This window comes from Psammomys obesus, unplaced genomic scaffold (assembly GCF_907164565.1).
Source record: "Psammomys obesus unplaced genomic scaffold, mPsaObe1.curated_primary_1811, whole genome shotgun sequence".
Classification (NCBI taxonomy): Eukaryota; Metazoa; Chordata; class Mammalia; order Rodentia; family Muridae; genus Psammomys; species Psammomys obesus.
Window position 1 is genome coordinate 14,008,760 of NW_026592890.1, and position 20,061 is coordinate 14,028,820.

At 40.9% G+C, this 20,061-nt stretch overlaps 1 protein-coding gene across 1 annotated transcript; it reads left to right on the forward strand.

Annotated features, from left to right (window-relative positions):
* Positions 1–45: 45 nt before the first annotated feature.
* On the forward strand, positions 46–19,826 carry Tbp (TATA-box binding protein). Its single transcript, XM_055616013.1, has 8 exons — positions 46–806; positions 4,622–4,783; positions 5,984–6,357; positions 9,350–9,437; positions 13,905–13,996; positions 14,771–14,938; positions 16,308–16,402; positions 17,243–19,826. The coding sequence occupies exons 2-8, from the start codon at positions 4,730–4,732 to the stop codon at positions 17,320–17,322; spliced, it is 951 nt and encodes a 316-aa protein (XP_055471988.1). The 5' UTR covers positions 46–806; positions 4,622–4,729; the 3' UTR covers positions 17,323–19,826.
* The last annotated feature ends 235 nt before the right edge of the window (positions 19,827–20,061 follow it).

The window sequence follows — 20,061 nt, forward strand, 5'->3', positions numbered from 1 at the left end:
CCTTGTCGTTGCTCCTGGAGGTCTACGCCTGCGTCCCGCCGGCGCCTAACCCGGATGTCACGCTGGTGGAGCGGCACAGCGTTGGGGAAGGGTTAAAAGCTCCTGATGGTCAGGATGCGTGGTCAGCTGCGGCCACGAGACCCAGGAAGCAGAACTAGGTGTCCCTAGCCAGAGTGTGGTGGTTCGCGTTGTTAGCTGGAGAGACTCCGGCATCCCTTAGGAAGATCCCAGTGGGCATATTTGCGTGCGGGCGTTTTAAGAAGGTTTAACGGGGGAGGAAAGAGCCACCGCTTCGCCGCCTGGACCAAATAAGAACGGAGCACACTAGCATTTCTCTGTGTACGTTCCCGGTCTGTGGATGCAACGCGACACCGCGCCGAGGGAGGCAGAGCCCCGCAGCTCTGAGCTCGACCACAGCCTGCTCCACAGAGCGAGCGGGTCCCGGGACCGCCAAGGCTACGCAGAGAAACCAAGACAGCGACGGAACTGTGGCTGGAGTTCGGTCCCCACCGCCGCCACCCCCGACCACCACCGCTACACACTCCACATCTATCCAGCCTTCGCCAAAAACCAGTCCGAACGGGCTGTCCAGGGGATACCGTCCCGGAACTGCCGCGGAGCCCCGCCCCCTCGTTCCCTCCGCGAGCGCCGGGTCCCGGGCGCCAGCCCAGAGCGCAACTGGCGGAAGTGACGGCATCAAGTGTGCGTCAGGCGTTCGGCGGGGTCGAGTCCGGTAGCGCTGGCGGTTATCTGCTGGCGGTTTCACTGCGTTTCCGCGGCCGTGTCGTTCTCCCGTCCCTGCCCAGGTAACGATCCTTTCCGCTTTCTCCGTGCTTTGAGCCCCTTGACAAAGGCGGCCTGTGCAGCGAGTCCCCGGAGGAGGCGCGCACCGGGCGCGCGGCCGGGCCGGGCCGGTCCCCCGCGCGTGCTGCGGCGGCTGCGCGGGTACCAGTCGCTGGGCCACCGCTTCGGCGGGATCCTGAGAGCCATCGCCGAGTGTGCGAGTCTGTGCACCACGCTCCGCACATCCCAGCTGCTTCCCCGGTGGAAGACGGTTTTACCCAGCCCCAAGGCTGCCTGTTTTGTCCCCGAAGGGATGGTTGTCTTAGGAAGCGGTTCTTGAGACTCAGCATCTGGCCAGAAGCCCGAAATTCAAGCACAATAGAGATTAACACACCCAATTTTATTTACAGGCTCTCCGTCCCTAGGCTGAGGTTAGCGTGGTCTTACAAAACTGTGGGATGGCTTTTCTGGAAAAAGATGCCGCACTGGCTTAGGCAGACTCTTGAAGACTTGTGCAGAATTGATTTCCCCAATATTTAGTTTGATGGCTCAGTTTCCAAAGATGAAGACTCTGAAAACAGTCTAAAAATAAATTAGTGCACCAGTGATTATTGCGATTTTACGACACAAGGGAGGAAAGATGGTTTATATCGTCTGCAGGTATAACATCTCTGCATTCCCCAGTCTTATATAATCAGTCGGTTCGGTAAACTTCATTTGCAGAAAATAATCTGGCTAAATCCCTGGTTATACTTTGGACATTAAATCCAACTGTCATTATCTTTTTGTCTCAACCAAAGCAGTGATCTATGAAATTCAATTTTCAGTCTTCATTTTCTCATATTTATCTGCTCTTAACAAAGGAGATACTCAAATTACACTCTAAAGTCCTTTAACCATTACCATTGCCTGTATAATAACATTTTACACTCGTAATTATGTAAACCCACCTACCGCTGCTATGTGGTCTCTTGTACTGAGTGTTCATACTAAGCCTGTCACTCACGTACTGCATGCTCTTTCTAGTCTCTTTCGGGTTTTTTGTTTGTTTTTGGTATGTAGTGCTGATTTGTACATTGTTCCTCTTGCTAGGCCTGTGTTAGATTGCTCCAGCTTTAAGAGTATCTGAATTAGTTTAGTTTTTTCTTAATTTTTAAAAAGATTTATGTATGTGAATATTTTGCCTATATATCTGTATGTGCACCACATACATGCCTGGGGTCCATGGAAAACAAAAGAGCATTGGGACTGGATTTTCAGCTAGTTGTGAGTAGCCATGTCAGTGCTAGGAATCAAACCTAGATCCTCTGAAGGGCAACAGTGCTCTTAACTGCTGCCCATCTCTCCAGCCCCTTGACTTTAGCCCCTTGTATTCTTTTTTCCATTACATTCATTCATGATCACATGCTGCATGCCAGGTCCAGTCCCAGATGCAAAGATTTCAAAGACGTGTATGTTGGCTACAGCTTTCGTGCTTCTTGCCTTACCTGCAACTTTAGTGCTTGCTAAGTTTTTATAGTATTGAACTGGATTGATAAGGATTGTGTCCTCTTCTCTCAAGAACTTCTGTTACAGAGTAATACATTTTCTGATGATATCAGAAAAGGTGTAATTATCTGTATCTAGTATAATTTCAGAAACAGATATCTCTCAGTGTTTCAGTAGTGAGTTTATAGGAATATCATTTGGTTCCTTTGTCCACTAAAAGTGACTAGGAAATTCTTTCAGTGATTCAGCTAATATCAGAGTGCCTGTATGTGCATATGCTTAACTTGAGTGTTGATCTTTGGATATACAACTTGTAGCTTTGAAACTGCATGTTCTGTGTGATATTTTCTGACAGTGAATCTTTAGAATAAGATTTGATTGTAGGGCTGGTTAAGAGCACTGGCTGCTCTGGCAGAGAACCTGGGTTGGGTGCCCAGCCCCTGCATGGCGGCTCACAACCATCTGAATGAAGCTCCAGTTATAGGGAATCCAGTGCCGCTTTTCTGACCTGCAGGTTCCACACATTGATGCACATAGATGCATGCATGCAAAACACATATATAAAATGAAAGTCTTTTTAAAAATATCTAGCTAATAACAGTCGTGTGCATATTACCTGTATAGTTAGACTCATCTTTTTGCTCTTTTGAGACAAGGTTTCTCTGTAGCCCTGGTTGTCCTGGAACTTGCTCTGAGGACCAGCTGGCCTTGAACTGCCTCTGCCTCCCGAGTGCTGGGATTAAAGACACGTGCTGCTACAACCTGGCCCTGGTGCCTCTTCTTAACTCCGGAAATTTTAACTCATTCAGTCTGTCCACCTATTGTTGATACATTTGGTCCTTATGTCATCTCTGAGCAAGTTTTTGGTATGCATGAACCAAACTGATTTTTTTTTTTTTTTCTTTCAAGACAGGGTTTGTCTATATAGCCTTGGCTGTCCTGGATTCGTTTTGTAGATCAGGCTGGCCTCGAACTCACAGAGATCAGTCTGCCTCTGCCTTCCTGGGGGTTGGGATTAAAGGCTTGTGCTACCATGCCCTGCTGGTTGAACTGAACTGATTTTTAAAATGTATCTTAAAAAAATTAAGGATGGACATTTGCATAGCATTTATGAGGCTCTAGGTTCTATCACTGCTACAATTACAGAGGGGAAAAAAAGCTTCTTTCATAGTCTCTTAGTTCATATTCATATTTCATGTCCATGACCACTAAAGAGATGATTTAAGCCCGATTCCAGGCATCGTTTGCATTAATGTTTTCTAAGGAGTTAAGAGTATTGTATTTATAAAATTAATGTTTCATTTATTGTTTAATCTATCTTTAACATTGGAACACAAAAAACGATTACCTAAAGCATAATGTGTCCAGGTCAATATTTTTGAGCTTTATGCACATGACATTGTGAAGGGTATAAAACTGAGTAGCATATTTAAAAACCAGAATCGACCCAGCAATGCTGTATGAACAGTGCCTATTAAGTGTTCTCTTCTGATAGTAGAGTTTGCTTAGAAATAGTTTTCCTTGGTGTCATTGTCCCCTACCCTACCACCATTGCCAGAAAAAGTCCATTGGGGAGTGGGGGCGGAGGTATGTGCAAAGGGCTAGTCCTTGATGCTGGCTCTTAAAAAAGAGATGGCACAGAGGTTACAAACACTGCCTGTTCTTCTAGAGAACCCAAGTTGGAGCCATCCCTACAGTCCTACAATTTAATCTTAATCTAAACATTTCTCATCTTTAATTTCACAAAGAACATACAGGTTTCAGGCTATAAGCCGTATATCCAAAGAATCATATGTATTTTTAATACGTATATGGCCCCATGGTGACTCACAACTGTCTGTTGACTCCAGTTTCAGGGCATCTGAGCCTCTCTTCTGGCCTATGCTGGCACCAGGCATGCAAGCGCTGCACAGGCACACATGTAGGAGAATACCCACACAGATAAAGTGTAAAATAAATTACATTTATGTCAGGAGTGATCTTGTGAGGTCTATTCTCTCCTTTCACCATGTGAGTGAATTCAGACTGTTAGGACTGACAGCATATACCTTTACCTACTGAGCCATTTCTTGCCAGCCCTTTTTCTAAAAGTTTTTATTACTGATCGTGACACTTTAATTTTTAGTACTGTTAGAATGTTTAGAATATTTAAGCACACAGCAACATAGTTTTTATTTTGTTGTCATTTTTACAAGAGTCACAGGAAAAATGGACGAGGCTTTTGGGATTAAAGGAAGTGAGTGTTTGTGGGTGTGCGCTGCACGCGCGCTCCAAAATAGCTGTGTGTGTATATTTCGTATGAACATGAAACCTGTGTCCTATTAAACTTAAAACTTTTTTTCCCAAACAGCGTCACTATTTCATAGTGTGTGAAGATAACCCAGAAAATTAAAGAAGTTTCTAAGGAAATATGCAGAGGCTACTCTAGAGAAACTGAGTACTGAAGAAAGTGAGAATCATGGACCAGAACAACAGCCTTCCACCTTATGCTCAGGGCTTGGCCTCCCCACAGGTAATAGAGCAGGAGGGACGGGCAAGGATAGCTGACATTCCTTTTAAGAGAAAGCAAAAGAAGGTGAAGTTTATTCATCTAGCATTGAACATGGATATCTGTTTTTCAAGCCTTTTTTACGTTGTAAAAATTTCTGATTTGGATTGGCATGTTGCTCTTTGATTTGGAACCCAATTTATTTAGAATACTGTTCTACCTATATGAGCTATAGAACATTTATTTCATTTACTCTAGAGGGTTCTTCTTGCTCCTTTTGCAGTCGCGTTCTTAGCCTAAGATTACTACCAAATCTGCTTTCAAAATTAAACATTAGTTTTGATATTAAACGTGTGTGTGGATGCAGTAGAATTAGACCTACATTGTTACGAATTCAGTAGAAGTTTTGCCATCTTGTTTGTTCTTCCTACTGCCACATAAATAATTACTAAATCTAACAATGTTTTTGGTTTTATTGAGGCAGGGTTTCTCTGCGTAACCTTGGCTGTCCTAGACTAGCTTTGTAGACCACTAGGCTGGCCTAGAACTCACAGAGATCTGTCTGCCTCTGCCTTCTCAAGTGCTGGGATTACAAGCTTGCTCCTGCCAACATGTCTGGCTCAAATCTAACAATGATTGTAAAACATAGAAGCATTATAGAAAAGGCAATTGACAGTATTTTACAGGCTTTGTTGACTGGTTTTAGTAGAATAAATAACTTTTTTTAAACAGTATGATAGAGTAGTCAGATTACTATCATCTTGAACATCTAGGTGGCCATATAATCCATTATCCAAAATGGACACGTGATTAGTTAGTGAGTGGTCTCTTAATGCTTTTTAGAGACAGGCTAATCTGCTTTAGACTAGGCTAGCCTCGAACTCACAGTTCTGCCTCCTTAGTGCTGGGATTAAAGGTGTGTGCCACCATACCTGGCTACTGGGTAGTATGCCCTAGTTTTTTTTTTCCTTATGGTCGATGCTTGGGAGGCTAAGCATCTTTCTTGCATTTGATAATGGATTCCAAATCCTAAGTGCTCATCTACTGTGTTGAATACTACAGAAGATGATGATGTATCTCAGGATAGCAAATTCTTCCCTAGTATTTAATGACCCATAATATTCAGAAAACATCAGTCTTTATACTTTGCCTGGGTACCACAAGAAAAGAACCTAAATTACCCAACATCAGTGTCTTAATCATTGCTTTCTTTCCTTTCCACAGGGTGCCATGACTCCTGGAATTCCCATCTTTAGTCCAATGATGCCATATGGCACAGGACTTACTCCACAGCCTATTCAGAACACCAACAGTTTGTCTATTTTGGAAGAGCAACAAAGACAGCAGCAGCAGCAGCAACAGCAGCAACAGCAACAGCAGACAGTAGCAGCTGCAGCAGCCTCAGTACAGCAATCAACATCTCAGCAATCCACACAGGGTGCCTCAGGCCAGACCCCACAGCTCTTCCATTCTCAAACTCTCACCACTGCACCGTTGCCAGGCACCACACCCTTGTACCCTTCGCCAATGACCCCTATGACCCCTATCACTCCTGCTACACCAGCCTCTGAGAGTTCTGGGATTGTACCACAACTTCAGTGAGTGCCTCCGTGCTTGTGTGTAGTCTCTCCAGAGTGCTGGGATGAAAGACATGTGCCACCAAGCCTGGCTAGTGTGTGCATGGGTGTGTGCGTGCGTGTTCATGTTCCATGATTTTCCTGTTTGTGTTCCCTATACTCTGTCCGCCACACCATAGGAGTCTGTCAGTGGGATTAATTACACTATGCTTTCTGACAGTGGATTTACTTAAGGAAGTAGTCCAGTGGTAATTCTGTTATACCATGGCTTCACCTGCTCGTGACACAGAATTAAAGCTATAGAGTGAGTTAGTGCTCAAAGTAAAAACCTTTCCTTCGAAGTGGAGTTGCTTGTGTTTATGTATTTGGGCCACTTAAATGCAAACTGAGTCTTATTGACAGTGTGGACATTTCGCTTAGATAATCGTTTGAGTCACAGGCCAGCTGTATTGCAGGCTTGGGCATAGTGTCAGCACAGGTCTCAGGGGTCCATTTGTATCTTTAGAGATCTGTGTCCTTCTCAGAATGATGGTGTCAATTCTTGTGTTGATGAATTTTTCCACCTAAGTAGGTCCCACATGTAAAACGGTGGGAGGTTCACATTGCTTCATGAAACAGCCTAAACTTTCAGATACCACTTAGAAACAAATACATAGTTTTACTTCAAGGAATCTTATGGCCTGATTAGAGGGTTCTTCGCAGACAACACTTTTCACTTGTGTTTAATAACTCCACCCTCCTACTTTCAAGTGTCTGTTTCCTATTTACACTTGGTTTTCCTTTTACGTATGTAATTGTTATTTGTAAGCCGAGTGGTATGTAATCATGAATCCTAACTATTATACCATACCCAAAAACTTGCCTGTATAGTTTTAAAATTGCTTTTGATTTTAATGATTTCATTTAAAGAGATAAACCCTGTTAACTCTCCATTGTCTATACTCCAAACTATTTTTTTCATGTCTGTTTCACTTCCACAGGCATTCAGGTTTGTGCTTCTGATTAAACTCATCTATTAGAACCAGCTTAGGACATACACTTATTTCTATATCCTAGAGCATGCAGTTAACCACAGGACTGCTTCCACTAATAATGCTCCTTACTGGGTGAAAGTTCAGTAGCCTTTATATGTAGCCTTGTAAAGAATTCAGGTCAATATCTAACTATCTAAAATAAGTAAGATTACGTTTATACATAACTATCTAAAATAAGAAGACATGACTAAAGTTTTTGCAGGTACACCAAAGTGTGCTTGAAAATTCAGTTCACATATGGGCATGCTGTGTCGAACCCATTTTCATGTATTAGAAACTGTAGGAAAACAAGAATTTTTTTCCATATGGTTTCCTAGGTCAGGGAGGAAATAGACATTGGAACAGTGAAAACATTTGTTCTACATAATTTATGATTATCAGAGAAAACTAGTCCAGTAAATTTTAATTTTTAACTTTATTTTTTTTTGGTGGTGTCTTTGAGACAGTCTCAGTTGATAACCCTGGCTAACAGTTGCTATTTATAGAATACAGACTAGCTTTGAATTCTTGGTAATACTTTTGCACCCCAATTCTGGATTGCAGGTGTGTACCGTGTCACCTTGCTTCCCAGCAAGATTTTGAGTCACTGGATTTCAAAAGTATTCTTCCTAGAGAGTGAAGAGAGAACTAGAAGCAACGGGGTCTGGAATCAGAATTTTTAGGACAGCAATATTCCTTGTGTTACAGCTGATAGTCTGTTTCAGGTCTATTTACTTTGAAAAATAGAAAACTACAGAGAAAGTTGAGTTTGCTGTCTCAGTTTGCATTAAAAGTTCTAACCGGGCGTGTTGGTTCACACCTTTAATCCCAGCACTTGGTAGGGAGTCAAAGGCAGGTAGATCTCTGTGAGTTTGAGGCCAGCCGGGTTTACAAAAGTGAGTCTAGGACAGCCAGGGCTACACAGAGAAGCCCTGTCTTGAAGAAGAAGAAAAAAAAAGTATTTCATAGAATGCTTCATGTATGTGGTACAGTGGCATGAAATAGTCTTTTAGACCTAGGTGAATAATGATAATTTTTATGCGTATGTACATGCAGTTCCCTGCGTATTCTGGAGGAGAATTTCTTAGGACAGTACCCATCCTGGTTTTTAAGACAGGATCTGTCACTGGCCTGAAATTTCCTGGTTTGGGTAGGCTGGTTAGTTATGTGCGTCCCAAGCCAAACAGTACATTCCCCAGAGGCTCAGCCGCTTTGTCTAAACGTGGGAGTAACAGTTACTACCTTATAGCACATGTTGAGGACTAAGTGAAAATACCTGTTATTTAAAAAAAAAAAAAAAAAAAAACGCATTTTCTAATGTTTAAACAGTTTTTTAAGTATTTAAAGTCTTTAAATATTTTTAAAATAATTTATTTAATTTTATTTTATGTGCATTAATCTGAAGGTGTCAAATCCTTTGGAATTGGCATTACAGATAGTTGTGAGCTGCCCTGTGGGTACTGGGAATTGAACCCGGGTCCTTTAGGAAGGACAGACAATCCTCTTAAACACTGAGGCATATCTCCAGCCCTGTCTTTTTAAATACTTAAAGCAGGTTTTTGTTTGGTTGGTTGGTTGATTGTTTTTTTCCCAAGACAGGGTTTCTCTTTGCAGTTGTGGCTGTCCTGGAACTTTCTTTGTAGAGATTGTTAAGAAATCTGTTGTTGAGAGATCTGACCAGGTTGTCAGATCACCTGTCTTTGCCTCCTGAGTGCTGGGATTAAAGGCATGTGCTGCCACTACCTGGTGTATTATGGTTTTGTTAGTTTGTTTAATTAAAACCGACAAAATAATCTTAATCTTGTTTTTCTTTCAAATTTGGTGAAAATTTTGAAAAAATTTTGTTGGTGAAAAATAATCTTAATCTTGTTTTTCCTTCAAATTTCTTGCAGAAATGCTGTATTCATAGCAAATCTTGGTTGTAAGCTTTACCTAAGACTGTTGCACTCATTTTTTAATGGTTAAATATTTCAGTAATCATGTTTTCAAATTTCTTGCAGAAATATTGTATCCACAGTGAATCTTGGTTGTAAACTTGACCTAAAAACCATTGCACTTCGTGCCCGAAATGCTGAATATAATCCCAAGGTAAGATCCATTTTTCATGTATTTCAGACTTTATAAGATAAAGAGAAAATTCTTCCTAAATCTGTAGGTGAGAAAGCTTGTATTTGCTTGTTTCTTCATATCAGCAAAATGAGTATCATGCTTATCTTGCATGTTAACTGCCTAGGGAAAGTTCATTCTAGGTTGTTTCTGTTTTGTTTGGTTTCCCGTGTTTACAGTATTAGAATTTCAGCCTAGGGCCTCAGCCACACTAGGAAAGTGCTGTCCACTGAGCTGCATCCTCAGTTCTTTAACTTGTATTTTATTGACTACCTAGTACGTATATGTTCCTGTATATATAGAAATCCATATACATGCATACACATTGTAATAGGGTACACATGGTGTTGGAAAACAATATTTCATTTATATCCGAAGCATATCTGATGAAATACATATGGTATGTATTTGAGTAATCCTGTGGGAGATTGGGAGATTATCTGGGTGGACAAGATTGGTCAGTAATAATTGTTGGCTGTAAGTAAAGAAGTTTATTACATTTTCCCACCTTTATGCAACTTTTAATGTTTTTCTGATAAACAAGATCAAGTGTGTTCTGGGTGGTACAGCCACGGATGGCTTTTCTGATAGCTTGAAGGAACTTAGAGTATGGCTTGGTGGTAGAGCACTGGCTTAGCAAGGCCAAAGACTTGATCTTATCACCAGGTCTCTTGCTGTGAGAGACACCATGACCAGAGGAACCCTTGTAAAAGAAAATGTTTAACTGGGGACTTGCTTAGAGTTTTAGAGGTTTAGTCCATGGTTATCATGACCAGAAGTAAACTGGCATGGTGCTGAACAGTAGCTGAGAGCTTTGCATTCTGATCTGAAGGCGAGGGATACTGACTGATTGATTTCGGGGTTAGGGAGAAAGCACCAGTTTCTAAGACAACAGCCAAATATGTCTTAAAAGGCTTTTTTACATAGGGCACATCTGCATTGACAGATGAGCGGACACTTGTGGGGTCCTGGTGGAAAGCTGCCTGCGTGCCTGAATGTTGAAGGAGAAGGCTAGGTTAAGATTTGCAGAAAGTTTCCTGAAGTGGGAAGCGTTTGTCATCTCGTACCTGTAAGCCTGTACCATGGAAACCAGTACCTCATAGATTTCCTCGGAAGGAAAATAATTGGTTTTGTGTATATGTGTAAATGCACGTGCATATGCTTGTGAGCATGTGCAGAGGCAGAGGATGTCCTCATCACTTTCCACCTTATTCTTTCATATCTTTATTTGGGGTCTTTCCCTGAACCTGAAGCTCACTTTTTTTTTTTCTTTCTTTTCTTTTCTTTTCTTTCTTTTTTTTTTTCTATCCAGCAAGCTCCAGTGATCCTTTTGTCTTCACTTCTGCAGAACTGGGGTTACTGTACATGGTACCATGACAAGGTTGTCCTGGGATCTGAACTCAGGTCCACATGTTTGCACAAATGTTCTCACCTACCCAATCATCTCTCAAGCCCTGGAAAATAAGTTTCATAAATGAAAGAAAAAAAAAAAAAAAGACAACAGAAAAAACCTGAGGCAGATTATAAAACATAGTCTTTTCTTTTCATTCCAGCTCCTGATAGCTGGTGGCCAGGAAGAGGCTAATCAAGGAACACACAATTCTAGTTATCCGTAAATTCTTCAGAAACTTTGAAATGTATTCTACCTTAACCTGCTTGGGGGTCTCAGCACCCTGTCTTAGTTTTGCCAGGTTAGCCCCATTTCTTCACCAATGAATCAGTTTTCCCCTTTTTTTATATTTTCAGTTGATGTTGGCCATGAGAGCCTCTGGTTTCTTCCTGTGGGAGTCACTGTGTATCTCCTGTGAGCTTCCTTACTTTTCCTGTGACAGCACCTTACATGGTCTCCTGTGAGAACTTGATAGTTCTGATACTGGTGGTCAAGATCTGGACCGGGTGTCCCCAGGTTCTTAGCTTTTTATTCAAGGAATTGAAATAAAGGTCCACATAGATGGACCTTTAGTAATTCATTTTTATAGGTGTTAGTATGAATTAGAGAGAAATAACACTGTTAGGAGTGAGGGTGGGCTACATGAATGAGGAACGACTCAAGCACTAAGAGGAGTTATTAGGGGTATGGTTTTCTTTTTTTGTTTGTTTGTTTGCTTTTGTTGTTGTTTTTTGAGACAGGGTTTCTCTGCAAAATAGCCTTGTCTATCCTGGACTTGCTTTGTAGACCAGGCAGGCCTCAAATTCACAGGGATCCACCTACTTCTGCCTCCCAAGTGCTGGGATTAAAGGCGTGCACCACCATGCCCAGCTAGGGGTGTGCTTTCTATTTGACAGATTCAAGTTATGTAACTTTTCTATAGTGACTATCTCTTTCCATGATACAGCTGATATTAGTGATATGCATGCCAATTTTGCACAGGTGTAAGATGGTAATAGAGGAGCCTCTAAAAGCTTGCTTAAAAGACATGATTTGCCTTATTGCACAAAAACACATCAGGCTAACTCAGTCCCTACATTCACCCCCACCTTGTCCTTGGACGTAACTGGAATATGACTGAATAGAAAATGTGTGTAATGATCATCAAGGGAAGGAGAAACTTAGTTCATTGTTGGAGTGTGATGTCTTTGTGTATGAAGGTGGGCGTCCTGGTTTCTGGGTTTGGAGAGGGCTGTATGTGTATTGTGCATGAAGGTAAGAGTCTCAGGCTGCCAGGTGCATTATTAACAGAAGGGTGTATGCATGTCCCAAACCAAGAGGAGTTCCTGGTTGCAAATCTGTTCCCTGTGCTTGCCTCCTTTATGTTTCTGTCTGTAATAGGGCTGTATACTTCATACTGTGATTTCATTTTTTTTGGCCTCAAACTCAGATCCTTCTGTCACTGCCTCCTGAATGCTGGAATTAAAAGTGTGCTATCATTTCAATAGTTGTGTGTCATCTTAAACTGGCAATGTAGCAGCATCTAAAGATTGGGGAAAGAATGGTCTTAAGTATAGTAAACAGGGGGACCTACTTCATGTCCAGCTTTTTAGGTGAGTATAAGGCTAACTGGAAGAGTAACTACAAAACTCGTTTTGGCCACTTGTCACTTATAGCTAACCAAGTTTATCATGTTGTTTTTAGTATTTACAGCTGTCATATCTACTTGATGGGTCGTTCACCCTTACTAAGCTATGGTAGCCTCATCTCTTCTAATATTTGCTTGAAGCCTACTTTGTCAGATATGAGTATAGTTGCCACTGCTTGTTTTTGTTTCCATTTTATCATTTTCCTGGCTTTCACTTTCAGTTTACAAGTGTCTTTACCATTGAGGGGTATTTCTTGCAGTCAGCAAATGGTGGGATTATAAAAAGCAACAAGTTTCTGTCTTTTAATTAGATAGTTAAGACTGTTTACATTTAGAGCTGTTATTAGAAAGCACTATCTGATTCCTGAAGTCTTATTGTTTTCTTTTTCCTCATAAGAATACACACACACACACACACACACACACACACACACACATATATATATATATATATATATTTTTTTTTTTTTTTTTTTTTTTTTTTGAGACAGTGTTTTCCTGTGTAGCCTTGGCTGTCCTAGACTCACTTTGTAGACCAGGCTGGCCTCAAACTCAAACTATTGGAATTTACAGTCATACCACCATGCCCGCCTTTCTCATAAAGTTCTTACTCTTTCCTGAGCTCTCATATCTGTCTTTCTTGTTTTGTGTGTAGCATTCCTTCTTGTTTTGTTTTGTTTTTTAATCATTTATTTATTTTTATTACTATTTAAAGATTTGTTTATGTCAGTGTTCTCTCTGCATGTACACCTGCATGCCAGAATAGAGCATCAGATGCCAGTATAGATGGTTATGAGCCACCATGTGGTTGCTGGGAATTGAACTCAGGACCTCTGGAAGAGCAGGCAGGGCTCTTAACCATGAAGTCACCTCTCCAGCCCCAGTATGTAGCATTCCTTTAAGTACTCTGCAGTGCTGGCTTCAGTATTCATGGATTGCTTTATTTGTGCAAACTTGGAAAGTTCAAAAGAGAAGGAGAAAAGTATTAGAAAATGGTAGAGAAAAGATCAAGACATTTTTAAGAAATCTGCCCAAAAGAAGAAATACAAAAAAGTTAAAAAGTGCAAGAAAAAGAATTTAAAAATAAAACATTTTAAAAGATACTTTTAAAATGCATTGATAGGGCTCAGCAGTTAAGAGCAATATCTGATCTTCAGAGGTCCTGAGTTCCCAGCCAACTGCATGGTGGCTCACAACCACCTATACTGGGATCTGATGCCCTCTTCTGGCATGCAAGTGTACATGCTGATAGAACACTCATACATAAAATCTTTAAAAACAAAAAATACATAGATAGGAATAATCTGGTGTAGCAAAGAGTTTTTTTCCTGGGACCTAAAATCATAGAAACTCTAATCGGTCAACATAAGTGAAACTTTTCTTTCCAACCTTCAGTTCACATCTTTTTAATACTTCTTTCTGACCATTTTAGCGGTTTGCTGCAGTCATCATGAGAATAAGAGAGCCACGAACAACTGCTCTGATTTTTAGTTCTGGAAAAATGGTGTGCACGGGAGCCAAGAGGTACCCTTAAGGAATTCTTTGTTTCTGGTGGATGTGTTATAAAAGGAAGAAAAGGATATATATCATGGTTTCTATTTTCAGCCCCCCCCCCCCATTTAAAGATTTATTTGTGTGTATAAATGCCTACATGTATGTATGTGTACCATGTGCCCATGGAAGTTAGAAGCCTTAAGTAGTTGGATCCCCTGGGATTGGAATTACAGATTGTGTGAGCTACTATATGAATGCTGGTGATTGAACTCAGGTCCTCTGCAAGAGCACCTTGTGCTCTAACTACTGAGTCATCCGTCCAGCCCGAGGCTGGCCCTTTTTACATGTTATTGCTAAAGGCTTACCCAGTTACTTTGAATAGCACTGATGCCTGCATTCTCATTTTGTTACTACTACGCTCTTGTAGCGTTGTCATTTGTATTCTGCTTTTCAGACGGAAAATCAGTTTTATCCAATAGTGCTGTCCTAAAAATGGATAGAGATTTGATGTATGGGAAGGTAGAATGTATGTATTCTTCAATAGTAAATTTTAAAGTTTTCATCTCAGAAATGTGGATGAGAATGTAGTAATAGCAGTGATCATGATAATTGAATCATACATTACATCACATCCATTAAACTTAGGGGTGGTCATTAATGTGGCAGCTGGAAAGCTGATGTTCTGGTAGATTTATGATTTCTGTTAAGGACAGGAATAATTTAGTTACTTTCCTAATTTAGACTCTGTATAAGTTATTCTTCCATTGGGCTTCCTTATATAACTCACTGTTTTTCTTTATGTAGTGAAGAACAATCCAGACTAGCAGCAAGAAAATATGCTCGAGTTGTGCAGAAGTTGGGCTTCCCAGCTAAGTTCTTAGACTTTAAGATCCAGAACATGGTGGGGAGCTGCGATGTGAAGTTCCCCATAAGGCTAGAAGGCCTCGTGCTGACCCACCAGCAGTTCAGTAGGTAGGTCTAAGAAGTGTTGGGATTCATTTTAGCAGCAGTCTGTTTACTATCTACTGAGGCATCATTTAGGGTGGAGTACATGCAGGACGCTCAGTTCCCAAGCATGCATGATGTAGGTGCAAGTTGAATGTGCTCCTTGTAAACACAAGGTGTCATTATGGTTGTGCTACGGCACCTTCTGCTGCCCTTACAACTCCCATTTCTTAGTCGCTTAGTGACCCCCAAACTCCCCTGTACTAGAATGACTCATTTTCACTTCTGTATGCTTGTCATATTGATAGTCAATAAATTCATTTAAATACACAAATCTGTAGTTTCTTATATCACTTATAGTTTGAATCTTTTTTGGGGGGTCAACATACCAGCAAAGTATGAAGATGAGCAACAGTGATACGCTATCCAGTATTCTTTGCCTTTTTCTGGTGACTATTTGCCCAGCATACATACTCACAGCCATATCTCAGCATCTGTTTCTATTTGCAGCCACACCTGGTTACCAGGTCCCTTACACTCGCCGTATACCTCTTGCTCTAGGACCTTTTGGTACTTTTATAACTGACATACTAAGTTCAGTTTTCAACACAGAAGCTCCTGTTTGAAGCTGGGTGTGATGGCATAGGCCTGTAATCCTAGCACTCTGGGAGGCTGAGGCAGGTGGATCGCTGTGAGTTAAAGGCCAGCCTGGTCTACAAAGTGAGTCTAGGACAGCCAACAGAGAAACCCTATCTAAAAGAACCAAAAATAGAGAGAAGGAAACTGTTTTGAGTTTCAGATTTTCACTCATGTTGCTCTTCCTCATATAAACCTGTCCTGAGTTGATCTCAGGATCACTTAGAAGAAATACAGATCCTTGGGACCGAACTAATAAACCTGAAATCACTATGTTAGAATTATGTTAACCTAATGTCAATTCAGGTAGATGGTATGGTCAAGGAGTAGGTTCATTTCCAAGCTCATGTCTATTTATCACTCTGGCTAAGTCACCCTTTTCAGGGAGGTGAGATGATTACAAAGCCGGCTGTCACTCTGAGCTCTTACGAGTGACTGGTGAAATTTTTATGAGCTGCTATACCTAGACTAGTCTACAGCGATTCTAAAGAAGGATCAGAGAACGTTAGTATACAACTCCTGTTTTTATCACAGAGAATCCAGATACTGTAAAGATAGCATTAAGTGATAGGATGACATGGAATGAGTAGTTGCTTGCCATGTCCATGACCAGAGGCTCTTGCTTGGTGGAAGTGTTTTCTTCTTGTGTGTCCTACTTGTAGATATCTGGCTTGTTTACTCAATACTTCCTGGCACAAGGTCTCTTTCAGCCATGCAGAAAACTGATGATTTCTAAACTGTTTTCCCATTTTCTTTCTAGCTATGAGCCAGAATTATTTCCTGGATTAATCTACAGAATGATCAAACCCAGAATTGTCCTCCTTATTTTTGTTTCTGGAAAAGTTGTATTAACAGGTAAGTTAAAAGAAAGTAGGGTACCAAAATTGCAGAAAATGTTGGGATGGCATTTTCTGTTTTGGGACAGTTGTCTAACCACCTGTAAGGCTGTTTTTGTTTACTTTGCTTCCCATCCTAACCTTCATGAGAAGGGTGGAAGAGTGCAGACAGCAGCTCTGCTGGCGTTTTCACAGGGAGGGAACACTACTAAGTGACTATTTTCAGTTGGTCCCCTGGACCATGGGGGTTATTAGAACACAATTCTTAGATGACCAGACTGAGAAGAATTCCATTGAATGCCAACAGTTGGGAGAATAAAGGTTCAGTCCATAGTGCTTGCCGCTGCCATATCACTCAGGACCAAGTATGGAAAAGAACTGTGGACCTAGGGAGTAGGTATTGCCTTGCTGACTTGTGGATCCTGGCCTAGGACCAACGGCAATGAAGAGATGATGGTCTAGGGTGTTAAAAGTCACCAGATGTATCATTTTCTTAAAATGCTAAGAAAATAGTTTTTAAAACAGCTGGAGAGCTGGCCATGGCCCTTAATCCTAGCAGAGGCAAGCCAGCCTGGTCTGCACAGCAAATTTCAAGACAGCCAGGGTAGGCTAAAACCCTGTCTCAAAGCAACAACAACAACCAAAAATAAATAAATAAATGGAAAAAAAATGAATGGATGAAAAACAAGGCTGGGATTGTGACAAGGGGACTCCACCATTTGTTTCAATACCATTTGTCTTACTTAACTGGGTATGAAGAGATCTGTATTTGTGGCTTTGTGTTAAGGTAATGATGTTAGTTTCTATTTTAAGAAATGTTACTTAACCATCTGATTTCTATTCCAATGTGTCTTTGTAGGTGCTAAAGTTAGAGCAGAAATTTATGAAGCATTTGAAAACATCTACCCCATCTTAAAAGGATTCAGGAAGACCACGTAGTGTCTGACATGTCCTCCTGCCTGCCCTACCCACTTGTTTTTTAAAACCAGTCAGTTTTGGTACCACTGAGGGTACAGTTGTGAGAAGAAGGACACCCAGTTCCAGGCGGCAGCCTGAAGTGACTCTGTGTCCTGCAGGATGCTGGAAGGTTACCTCCTCTGCACTGAGATCACCCTGCAGCATCACTGTGAGTCGCTTGCTCTGCTGCTATCTGGGCAGCGCTGCCCACTTATTTATATTTAGATTTTAAACACTGCTGTTGGTGAGTTTATTGGTTTACGGGACAAAACTTTTACGTGTTCAAGCCGCCTGTACAATTGGGCTTTTTATTTTAGCCTTTCCCACATAAGCCAGTTTTTATATTTCTACCAGAAAAGTAAAAATCTTTTTTAAAAGTGTTGTTTTTCTAGTTTGTAACTCTTAGGAGTTATTTTTGTGCCAGATACATTCCGCCTTCCCAGTATTGCAGGACTGAATAGCTGTATTAATCAAAACAGATGGCTGTACATACTTTTCTTCAGAGTACTCTGCATACACACACACACACACACACACACACAAATGCAGCTTATAAATTGTTAGATTTTTGTTATAAATGATACCTTGTAAGAGTCATGTGATCATATTGTCAAAGAAATTTATTTTAGATATAACATCTGAGACCGTTGTTTTGTTTGCTGTTTTTGTTGTTGTTTTTGTTTGGTTAATATTTTTTGTCTGTTGCAGTGAAAATGGACATGCCACTTATTTTTTGATTCTGATTGAACAACCTCTGTTTCCTAGGTAGTACACAGTGCGTGGGTTTTCATCAAACTATGTTTTGTTCCTTTTTCAACCTTTGCCAGAGCCTTGTCCAAGTTTCTATAGCTGGTAAGGGACACAGGAGGGCTCTGAGTAAGTAATTCAAATGTAGGATTCCCTGTCCACAGATTGCTAGATCTCTGGTATAACATTTTTGTCATGCTGTTTTTATCATGAAATACCAGGTGAGCATTTATAAGTCTAGGTTATTTTGGGGGCATTTTGTGTTTTTAATTATAAAAGTACATTTTGCACATTCCAGGGTATGTATAATCAGGAAAAAAATATTTTTCTTTCCATCCTCTTACCTGTTTATGCAGGGTAACTTCCAGATTAGTGAGTGTCTTTTAATTCTTCAGCTAGCTTATGCCTGAGCTCTTCCGTATGCCTGATGGTGGCAACAGATAGGGAGGAAATTCTGTAAGTGACTGTTTTCAGTTGGCATTAGTCTCCGGAACTTGAGGGTTACTAGAGTACTAGTCTGAGATAACAAGACTGAGAAGATCTCCATTGAACACCAGCAGTTACGTGAATAAGGCTTTAGTCCTCAGTGCTTGCCAGTTACCATGTAGTGTTATAAAAAGTCTAAATCCCAACTGTTCAATTTTACCAGTAGAGACTCAGGAGCCAGATGCTGGGGTGAAAGCCTACTGGCTCAGAGAGGCAGAGAAAGCACCCAGCTGACCTTCCTACTCAGCTCACGTCCCAGATCAAAGCTTTCTCCTTCTCCACTGTCTTAAATACCATCTGTATCCTTTCCCCAGACTCACTTTCCCTCGCTATGGTTTTTTTCCCCTGTTTACTACTTCTTGTCAACTGGTTGCTCGTTCCAACTCTTGACCTTGGGTTGACTTTATGGTAACCTGTGTACAGAAAGCTCTTGGGTTAAAGGTGTGGTCGAGGGCTGAGCCACATCACAACCATCTGTTTACAGTAAACAGAAAGTTCTTGGGTTAAAGGTGTATGCTAGGGCTGAGCTGTACCACAAGAAGCAGGTTTCCAGTTCACACTCTCGGGGTTCCCTGTGTGATCAAATATCCTGCAACAGCCAAATCACTCAGGACCAAGTATGGGAAAGAACTATGGAGTGGGGGGGTGATAGGGTGGGTATTGCCTTCTGACTTGTGAAGTGTGGTGAGGAGATGATGGACTAGGGTGTCAAAGTCACCAGATGTAATGTGCAATTCTGTCATTTGGGGCTGCTTTTCATCTCCATTTTGGAAAAATACTGAAGCATATGTTCTTTTGTGACACTTTCATTTTTGCAGTCAGCATTTTAGTTATACTTCCACGATAGACAATATGATGTCTCCTACATGCCTTTATTTGAACCGTTCTCTTAGTGCTGGTCCTTTGGTACATCCCATGCACGTTACAGTGTTGGACCAGGTATTCTTGTATGTGTACTTTGAACACACACTAGATCCCTCTAGGATACTTTTACAAGAGGAATTGCTTTATTATAGACCATTTTTGTGTTTTATGTGTTCTGAGTTTTGACAAATCAGTACTAGATTCCAACCCCCAAAAAAATGTACAAAGTACCCTTTCTAGCACTTCCTAGGCATTACTGATATCAGTAATATGTGAACTAGTTGGAAGGCATCATTTCTCTCTAAGATTATTTCTGCATATAAACAGGTTTTCTCTGTGTTTCTTTTAAAGCTTTATAATTCTTTTTATTTGAGACATTTTCTTTTCATAAAAGTTAATTATTACATTATGGTTTCTTGTTTTAATTTTTCATAACACTTTAGGGGAAAATGTTGATATATATTTAACTTTTTCCAGTCCACTTATTGAACTCTTGTTACTGCTGTTAAAATAGTTGATTATCTTTGAACCCTCAGTTCTAGGCAGGTAGTAGTTTTGTTTTTTCTTTCCAATATTTATTTTCAACAGTTCATTGGCTGGGACTTTAATATACCTGGCTTCTTT

Coding starts and splice junctions, on each gene's coding strand:
- Tbp (XM_055616013.1), top strand. CDS start 4,730: ATGGACCAGAACAACAGCCTTCCACCTTATGCTCAGGGCTTGGCCTCC. Junction 13,997..14,770: donor GTGTGCACGGGAGCCAAGAG/GTACCCTTAAGG, acceptor TTCTTTATGTAG/TGAAGAACAATCCAGACTAG. Junction 14,939..16,307: donor ACCCACCAGCAGTTCAGTAG/GTAGGTCTAAGA, acceptor TTTTCTTTCTAG/CTATGAGCCAGAATTATTTC.